The following is a 10113-nucleotide window of genomic DNA, read 5'->3' on the forward strand; positions in this document are numbered from 1 at the left end:
ATAGCCTTGCTACACATATGATTTTTTTTAACTAAGCCGCATTTTACAAAGGCTTTATCGCGAAAAGAGAAAATTGGCACCGAACCGTACGGCTGTATTTTACCTAAAATTAAAGCGTCTTGGATTGGAGATGGCCATACGGTTGTGGATGCTTTGATGACGAGAGAGACCCGTCACGGAACAATCTAGATACAGAATGGTTCTAGGCATTTCCCCACCGGACTGGACCCGAGACCAACATCACGGGCTCCGCTACGCTCACAACCCCAAACAAACAGGAACAAGATCACAACCACACCAAACACCATCACTCCTCCAACGCCCCCAACCTCCTCGACCTACACCTGCAGCACCGGCCACCCGCGCGCCAGCGAAACCCGGCGGCCCTATCTAGGATCCGACGACGACGAGGAGCCACCGCGCCGCAGAGCTGCTAGGATGGGGCGGAGAGTGGCGTCCTACTACGTGGAGGCGGCGCCGCCCGTGGACGTGAACAAGAACACCGAGTGGTTCATGTACCCCGGGGTCTGGACCACCTACATCCTGCTCCTCTTCTTCGCCTGGCTCCTCGTCCTCTCCGTCTCCGCCTGCTCCCCCGGCGCCGCCTGGACCGCCGTCAACCTCGGCCACTTCGCCGTAAGTCACCCCACCCACCACCCCTTTCTGCTGCTTACTGCTTCCGTTGGTCGCATCCCTGCTTATTAGTGGTTCGGTTGTGCTCAAGCTGGAATTAAACTAATTATTGTTCCGCTCGCCCCTTGCGCTCTCTTTCTGCTCGAGAACCGTTTGATTCGTGCTACCATCACTGCTCGGCGCGTACACGCTTAGCAAACTGAATCCTGTGGCTCTTCTGTTCTTGGAATCTTTGATTATGTATAATCGCTCTACTGTCCAATCTAGTCTACTGGCCAAGATTTTGCACGCGGAAAGATTAGTACTCCCTCCGGCCGGAGTACTATAAAGAGTCTTCCTGACACACTGACTTGTTCTGTTAGTTTATTCCCACATACAGTATATTCCTTCTTTGCAAAAGTCAAAATAGTATAAGCCGAAACGCAAGTAATTTGGTGATGGAAGAATTTGTTACATCTCGCAGTATCTCTGTCTCTTCCCGCAAGACTTTTTGGAAGTCAATCCATGTATATCATCAAAAAAGCAAAACGTAGTTGATGAAAGAATTAGTTCTCGTCATTGCTCTGAATTTACTCTTTATTAAGTATCGTGTTCATGTCCTAATATATATGTACCTGCAGCAAACGGATTATGCATGTATTGAGTATTGTCATACTGAGATCGATGCAGTAAATACTTTGCTGGGTTGATTGGACCTGTGTTTGAAGTTTGTACAGTTTTTTCTGCTTCACAAAGCAGGGTAGTTCGAGGCCATCGGCAATTTGATAGCACACATGCTTTAGATGTTTTTACTCGATGATTGGTTTAGCCAATAATGACTTCTTTGTGTTGGTAGGCAGATCTAAATAAAATTTGTAGAATTTCTATTCCTTGAACTTCAGCTAATAGCTATATTTTTTATTGTAATTTCAGATCACTTACCACTTCTTCCATTGGAAGAAGGGAACTCCGTTTGCTGCTGATGATCAAGGAATCTACAACAGATTGACTTGGTGGGAGCAAATTGACAACGGGCAGCAGCTTACTCGCAACAGGAAGTTCTTAACTGTGGTACCGGTGGTTCTGTAAGTTTGATATCACCCTAATGGACTAAATTAAGAGATATAGATCATTTTATTAGCTTACTGGAATGGAATATATTATGACTAGAAGCATTCTTCATTGTGAGATTCATAAACTAGTTATTCTAAAAAATAAATTAGTTATTCTAATTTGGGTTGTGCATATCTTTATGTATTTGTCATCCAAACAGGAAGTGAATCAGCACATATGCACTAACAAAGTATGCAATAATAAAGTTGTATGTTGCTGTTACACTCCTTTCAGTGGTCTTTATTCTGTTGGTTCTAGAATAAGTGAAACAAAGATGTCATCAACTCATCATGATCAAGCATCTATGACAAGGAGAATATCAGACAATTCATTTTCTTTTTTAATGAAATCTCCTGCTGCTAGTGTTCAGGACAAGCAGTGCCTTCTGTAAGATCCTGCAGATCTTATCCTACCACGAGCCTACTAAATATGTATACTTAGTCTATCTGATTTTTTTCATGCATTCTCATTTTATTATGCTTCTATCTTAGTCTTGATACCAAGTCAAGATAGATACTCCTTCCGATCCATATTAAGTGTCGCCGATTTAGTACAATACTAAATTATTATGGATCGGAGAGAGTATTTTTTAGCGTGGTTTTAAATACCTGGGCTTAGCATGTTGAGCTTATGTTCTAAAATGTGCTTCTGTCACAGGTATCTGATTGCTTCACACTTGACCGACTACAATCAGCCGATGCTCTTCCTCAACACAGTTGCAGTTTTGGTGCTAGTTGTAGCCAAACTACCAAACATGCACAAGGTCCGGATATTTGGAATCAATGCAGATATCTGAGGGGCGCCACAAGAACACCGCAGTACTGTTGCTTGTAATCGTTGTATATAGATTTAGAGAGAACTGTAAATGTCACTCTAGCATACGTAGTTTGCCTGAAGTGTCCCCGACAGATGAAAGGCCTGTAGCCCTGTAGGTGATCCCAGCTGGATGTTGTTTGGTATTGCATCATACTCCACGGGATTCTTGAAGTGTAGACTGTCTTCAATAAAGATGTCAATATTTGGATCGAGATCTAGTAGGCAAATTAACACTAAAATCTATCGAAGATCTTATCGTCTGGGTATCATCCCTTTTGCAGATTGCGACTGCGTGATGTACTTCCAGACTGACTGGGATTTGTCCAAATTTGCTTGGTTCAGTATGACAGTGAAATTGCGTATGGGGCCAATTATCCAAATGGCAGACTTAATTCCAGAAGACATACATGAAAACAACAAGTGGCATTATTGAGAGAACAGTTTCCCACTACATGTTGATTTTGGGATGCAAAACAGCATGACCATATTTACAACAACAGGGCAATGGACAGCAGACCAACAAAATGAAAGGACTGCCTGATCGTGAGCGCTCAAAATCCCCGAGAATGGGAAGTGATGGAGTCCCTGCAGTTGTCGGCACTCTTGCAGAAGAGCTGTTGCACTGATTACTCACCGATGTTGCAGACTGACATGAACTTTTGAACGGCGTTGTGGTACTGTGTTCCCTGCAGAAATGGGAAATAGTTGGATACAAGTAGAAAAATAATAGGATGTACTGTGCAGGGGATACTGCATACTGGAACAGAAGACAAAGTACCTCCCAGTAGAGTTGGTTGCAGTCGGTGCACTTCCAGAACTCTAGATTTCGGTTGAAGAGGCATGAGGGGATAACCTGGAAACCTTTGGACGCTTCCATGGCCTCCTCCAGCGTTAGTGGTTTCTGAATGAAACTTCCATTGCACTTTGTACATCTCGACATTAGTCGGTCCTCAGAGATCTTTAACTGGAAGGTATCAATCACCTGCAACAAGCATGTTAAACAGACCAATCAGAATATCCTTCGTTCCCTTTCAGCACAATGCAAGAACAAAATAAATAATAAACTTCAAGAAACTATCTTGGCCTCCAGTGTCCCTCTCCTCAGCAACACCAGGGATGACCAAACCGACCAAGGGCTTGTCCCTTCCTCACCATATCCTCCTTGCCACTACCACCGCTGGCATGGGCAGCGGCGCCAGGGTCCAGTGAATTCTCACCATTAAGCTCACTGCCCAATCTCGCCTTCTAGAGTGCTGGGATGGCCTCTGATGCAGCTGTGGAATGCTCGGTGAGCTTGTGTTCCAAAGGAGGTGTGGGACTGGCAGTCCACAGCCAGCTACTGGGTGTTGTAAGGGCAGCCTGGCGTGTTGGCGGTGTGTTTGGCTGGAAGGACGTCGGGTTGGCATGCAGAGTTGGAGGAGAGTGGCGTGGGCTGTTTTTTTTTCCTTTTTATTGTACTCCTCATCAATTAGTGAAATAGCCCAAGATTTTGCTTCAATTTTAAAAATAATATAAAAAATACTAGGAAATGAGTTTATCTGCCTTCAGCCCTCTGGTCTTCATAAGTCACAAACTTTCAATATAATTATTCCCCTCAAATGTTAATGGCAAGGGCAACAAAACCAAATGTGATAACTGCTAGAGAGTATCAAATGTTCACACCATACCCAGTTGAAAGACTGGCAGTTTTGTTGACAGAATTTCTGTATTTATGTGCTTGTAAATATTAAGAATATAGTGAGATGGAAGCATTGGTAATGACAAATAAGTAAACATCATATGCATATAACAAATCCAAACACTTTCCTCAGCAGCGATCAAAGTTTTACAAGGTTGATTGTGTGCAACATCTAAAATGGGCTGGGTCAGCAGTATATTTAACAAAAACAAGATAGATATGAATTTCTCATCTTAAACTGGAATCTGCGAGAAACTGTAAGTTTTTTTGCTTGATTTTGACTTGTTAAACAAGTTGCTGTTGAAAGGTATCCCTCCAGTAGTTTGGCTGATACTGGACCAGTTACTGCGAGGAAGATAAATTGCTTGGGCGTTGCACAATCGTAGATCAACAAACAAGGATTAAATCAACTTGCCTCATGCCGTTAATGAAATTAGGATTTGATTGAAATACTAATTAATAGGATTTTGATATGTACAGCAATTTATATTAACTTCCAGAAGTTCATGCAGATCAATAAAATCAAAGATGGAAAATATCAAATAACCACATACCTCAGCCAGTTGATCATGTTTGAGCAGGCCTTTCACTTTGTATACCTGATTAGTCGCCAAATACTGATATTTTAAGAGCTTGATATCTCGTGTTAGTAATATTCTTCCTTCCTTATAGGCTTGATTTAATAATTCCCTGAAGTTGAGTAAAACAAACAGCAAATAACATGTTGATGCACAATTCTCCTCTCAATAAGAAACTACATTAAGAATATTACAAATATTAATGCAGAAAGTACAGGGGAAGACCTTGGTTGAGGTTTCTTACAAGATGGAGTGGCAGCGTCTATTCCAACACATCTCAAGTGCTTAGCTAGACCCTCAATCTGTTCATTTTTTATTTATCACATCAAATCTAGCAGCCTTTACAAGTAGAGAACAACTTGGGTACTTGACTTAGTTGACTAATACAAAAGGTTGTAAAATCTGTCAAACTTTTTTTTTTAAGAGAAAGGAGCCACGCTCCCGATTTCATTGAAGAAACCGCATCGGTCCACAGTTCAGATGTTCAGCAAGAAATAAAAGTAACGGGATTAGGAGAACTGTTACCATGACATCACACAAAAACTTTGGGTATCCATCTCCACCAACGGAAGGATCCCATGGAGGGGGACCCTGCCATTCAGTATTGCAATCAAACTTCTCTTTACACTTGGCATCGGTAGAAAGCTTTTGTTTTTGTTTTCGTCTTGAGGAACGTGCTTTAGTATCTGACTCTGCCAACAAAATCCTGTCACTATACTTAGTTATAATTGATGTCAAATAATCATCAGAGCAAATGACATATCCTGATGATGAGCACTCTATCGCCCTTTGTGGGCAATGTTGATCTGAAGTTTCCATTGTCGAAACACATTTTTCTGCAACAGTAATAAATTATTACAAAAAGGCCACCAAAAAATGTAAATAGTTAAATAATTCTTGGCTCCTAAAGATAACCCTTAAACATCTTACGTTAAAACAATATTTGCTTACAAGAAATAGAAAGAAAATAGCAATAAATTTCTATAATCAAGTCAGTGGTGTTAAGCTTTAGACAAATTACCTTCAGTCCTGACCTTCTGATGGAACAGATCAAATATATCTAGCAAGTAGTAGGCATCTGATGCAGCATATTGTATTTGCCCTTCGCTCAAGGGTCGGCATGACCAATCGCTACATTGGAGTTCCTAGTGTACAGATAAGGATAACAACTGGGTAACCTCTTCAAATAATAATGCTAAACCATTAATATGAGCATTATCTTTTTGGTGGTGAAGATAAAAGCAAAGAAGACAAAATAAGATGGATTTGCCTGCTTGGGCTACGCAGGAAGACCAAAGAAGCTCAATTTGGGTTCACACTAAGTTTTGAGTTGAAAGAGCCACAGCCTCAAAATTAATTTGCACACTAATCAGGCGAGACCAGGTAAATAACTCACATTAAGACGAGACACGTATTACAGTAAGATGCTGAATCCCTGCATGTATATTTGTCTAGTCTCGTCAAACAATCTTGTAGTGCTGCTTCATATTGACTGTTGACAATCTAAGCGAGGAAAATGAAGCCTAAGAACCAACCCAGGCATGAACTATGAAAAATATGCTGAGACTTTGTGCCAGACTAGCTAAGTGTTGGCTTTGTGTCTGGGCCCAGGTGCTAGGAGCAGATAGCACTAGTAGGTTAGCCAGGTAGGAACACGTAATATAGTTGTGTACTGAATACCATGTCTATTTACGGAAATTATGAGCGACGATACAAGCAAACTCAAGGGGGCATGGAATTTGTGATCAGATATGGTCATCAGTAAAGTAATTCCTACTAGTTTCATGGAAGTAAAATAAGTAATAATAAACAAAACCAATAGATATGGCAAGTGGCAAGGCTATTTACATTTTCGCTCGTTTATTATCCAGTAGTGTTTGCTAAAAAAAATGGTTCATGTGGCAATTGAATCTTGGCGGTTAATGCAACCATGTCGGAGGAAAATAATCAATGCTGCAAACATGAAGGCAATGGATTTCATCTGCACAAACCTTGGATAAAGAGACATTAAGCAGTTCCTCGCAAATTGTAGCCAAACTCTTGGTCTCCTTTGGAAGCCGCTTTTGCCTGTCATGCCCCATGAGGTAGTAATAAACATTGGTGACATCCAAGAACGCCTCCACCTTGCAAAGATGAATGACGGCAAAGTGTTACTCACAAAATTTTAATGCTTATAACCCCTTCTTCCAAAGTCAGCTAGGAGGTAACACTGTAACAGTGATCATGCAGCTGCTAAAATGAATACGACACAAAGTGTTTACAGCTTCAATCCAATTCAATTTACAACAATGTAACCTAAAAGAAAGGAATGTGGTGTATTATATTCCACGAGAACATTGTGAACATCTTGTCAACAGAAAACAATAATTTGCACGATACTCTACCCTATCGAATCGGGAGTCGCTTCCGAGGGCCGCCGTGAAGGTGGCAGAGAGGTACACGAGGTCCTGCTTGAACCGGAACCCCAGCTTCAGCGCGTCGGGCCGCTCGAACAGCTGCCTTAGCGGCGCCCACAGGTCGGCGAGCGGCACGGCGAGGAGGTCCACGACGAACACCTCGCTGCAACCTTCTTCGCCGCGGCAGGCCAGCTGGAGGACCGTGACCGTCGGGAACAGCGGCGGATTCGGGAGCGCCGGCGAGGCGCCGTCCACGGGCCCGGGGGCGGAAGCGCCGCGGCGGCGCGGCTTCCACTCGGCGTCGAGGGCCACGACGCGGGCAGCGGCGAGGGATTGGAGGAGGAGGGGAAGCTCCGGCGAGGAGCTGCCGCCGCTGACGAGGTGTACAGCGAATGGCGGCGGTGGCGCAGGTGCGGGGTCCATCGTTGCGGGTGGGGAACAGGGGAGTAGGGACGGGGCGTGGAACTAGGACAGGCAAAGCAGGCACGACTGTGAGCGAAAACAAAGAAAATATGAGGAGCTTTGTGCCTAGAAATGCGATCCGGTGACAAGAAGACGCTAAGAAGAGTTAGACCCGGACCCAGCCATTGGAGCATGGAGGGGCTAAGAAAATTTTCTTAGACGATTCAACTAGTTTACCCGGGTCTAGCAAATGGTTGATCTCGTGGGTCCCACCAGAGGTGCTTCCTTCTCCGCGAAACCCCGCCTCGAGCCATTGGGAGGAGACGGAGAAACTGGCCACCTGTGCCTAGCCACCGTCGAGCCCGGCAGCTCCCTTGGTCTCTCCACGACCGCTCCGGATTGAGATTCAAGTGAAGTAGGCGATGTTGGATTGGACGAAGCGTCGGGAATCTGGGGAAGAAGAGGATCTGGATCTGGATTTGGATTTTGGATGAACCGCGCGATGACATGTGCTCTGCGATGGGGATTTGAGGTAAGGAAGGAACCGATCCGGTCGCTGTCGATGGGGAATTGAGGGAGAAGGAGAAACCGATGTAGAAGCAATGTAGCTCGATATTTTACCCCCAGCTACTGGGACCCACGAGCTGAGGAAGTCGAGTCTAAGAAAATTCTACAATGCACTAGTTTTGGCTCTGCTAGACCCGGTCCTAACTTAGCCTCCTGTCACATTGTTCTTGCTCTTTAGAGCAACTCTAGCGGATATCGGATACAAGCGATCCGAACCGCGTTTTCAGTTTTGGGCTAAAAATCAGGCCAGACCAGATACCGAAAATGTCCCGAGAACTGATAACCTAATTCGGGTCACCAATCGGCTCGTTTTTTGTCGCCCCTCCTCGCGGCCGCCGAAACCCTAGCCCGCGGGCCGCCGTTGATGAGGAAGAAGCGCGGCGGCGCCGAGCGGAGGGTGGCTGCAAGCGGGGAGCCTGCAAGTGGTAGAAGTGGGCCGGCCTCGGCAACCGCGCGACTGAGCTCCACCGCTGCTACATCGCCTCCGGGGAGGGGAGCTCAAGCGGCGTCCAACGCACACCAGTAGGGAGGAGTGGTTGTGGTTGGCTCCGCCGTCCTCTACTTTCTCATCGGAGTCGGATGTGCATGTCGTTGGTGGCATGGCGGAGGGGACAGAGGAGGAGAGGTTCAACCCCAAGGACGGCGACGGTGAGGAGGAGGGCAATGAGCATGGTGGCGTCAAGGCAGAGGACGCGGGGTTCGACCCTGAGGAGATCGAGCGTGCGAAGGAGGTGTCGAAGGTCTCCGTCACGAAAGACGAAGCACGCCGGCTCACCACGGATGCGAGGATGTTGGCAGCGGCCATCAGCCGCTCCAGCGCCGCTTCCTCGCCTCCGGTGAGGGCAGATCCCCCGGTCATCATCCTCGCGGACAATGACGAGTAAGCACTATTCTGGCGAGGGGACCGCTGCTCACAGAGCTGTTGGATCTGCCTGCAGCGGTTTCCTACTCCTCGAGCTTCACGATAGGGGCGATTTGGGCACTCACTTGCTCTACCTTTGTTGCTACGCGTTGCGGTTGCCGCGGTGGAGGAGAGAGAAAAAGACTGGGGTGCCCAACAGAGGGGGCACGGGGTCGCAGAGGAATGCCTGGGGGCTACGTGGACCGGCACCGCCATCGCGTTTGTTTCTTCCCGTCGCGGTTGCGGCGGGCGGCGGGCTCAGATCCGGAGCAGGCGGCAGTGCTGCTGGTCGTCGTGAGCACAGACGGAGGTAAAGGCAGCTGGTCGTCGGGTGCGGGGGAGGCAGCAGACATAGGAGATGTGCAGCGGGGAGGCGAGGCCAGAGGAAGGTGGGGCTGCAACGGTCGCGGCTAGAGGAGGGCACGACACCGCCGACGGCTCATGCGGTTGGGAGGGGCGGCACGAGGAGGCCTGAGCGGTGGCGGCGGTCATTGTCGGGGTTAGCCCGGCGGTGGCTAGAGGAGGAAGACGAAGGCGGGATCGGCTCGGAAATGAAAAGCGCGGGTGTGAACTCCAACCGAGGGGATCGGGGAGGAGATGAAAACCGATCCGTGTCCCGACCATATTGGGGTTTTTCGCTCGATAGTTGGGGTTTCCGAAAACTTTTTTCGGATCGGAACGATTTTACGGGATCTGTTCAAATCGTTTTTTTACCATCCGAACCCTCGTATTGACGGTTATTTTTCGGATCGGAGTGTTTTGCGGAATCTGTATAGATGCTCTTAAGTCAATGTATTTTTCCTCCCAACTACGGCCTCCATTCCATAGTACTTCAAAACAGTTTTAAACTTTAACCACCCTCGGTACAAAAATATAGGGCGAAATCTGAGATTTCCAAGAATACAAAGTCACTTTGCTTCTTGAGCTAATTTACCGTCTTTCTTCTGGCATCCCAGCAAAAAAACTCATAGTAACTCTCACCCCAACTTGTCTTTCTTTCCGCATGCCTAGCAAAAAAAAAACACTCACAGTAACTCCAATCCCAACATC

At 46.3% G+C, this 10113-nt stretch overlaps 2 protein-coding genes across 2 annotated transcripts; one reads left to right on the forward strand and one right to left on the reverse strand.

The window, feature by feature from the left end:
• Positions 1–239: 239 nt before the first annotated feature.
• LOC100843135 (ORM1-like protein 3) lies at positions 240–2755 on the forward strand. Its single transcript, XM_003563124.3, has 3 exons — positions 240–636; positions 1546–1697; positions 2383–2755. The coding sequence occupies exons 1-3, from the start codon at positions 439–441 to the stop codon at positions 2519–2521; spliced, it is 489 nt and encodes a 162-aa protein (XP_003563172.1). The 5' UTR covers positions 240–438; the 3' UTR covers positions 2522–2755.
• A 130-nt stretch (positions 2756–2885) lies between these two features.
• LOC100843437 (exonuclease mut-7 homolog) lies at positions 2886–7706 on the reverse strand. The gene is made up of 8 exons (XM_003563125.3): positions 7182–7706; positions 6789–6920; positions 5819–5942; positions 5323–5633; positions 5023–5099; positions 4774–4909; positions 3320–3523; positions 2886–3227 (listed from the first exon to the last, which is right to left on the reverse strand). Exons 1-8 carry the CDS (start codon positions 7614–7616, stop codon positions 3168–3170), a joined length of 1479 nt encoding a protein of 492 aa, XP_003563173.1. The 5' UTR covers positions 7617–7706; the 3' UTR covers positions 2886–3167.
• Positions 7707–10113: the final 2407 nt, after the last annotated feature.

This window comes from Brachypodium distachyon, chromosome 1, assembly GCF_000005505.3.
Source record: "Brachypodium distachyon strain Bd21 chromosome 1, Brachypodium_distachyon_v3.0, whole genome shotgun sequence".
Taxonomy (NCBI): Eukaryota; Viridiplantae; Streptophyta; class Magnoliopsida; order Poales; family Poaceae; genus Brachypodium; species Brachypodium distachyon.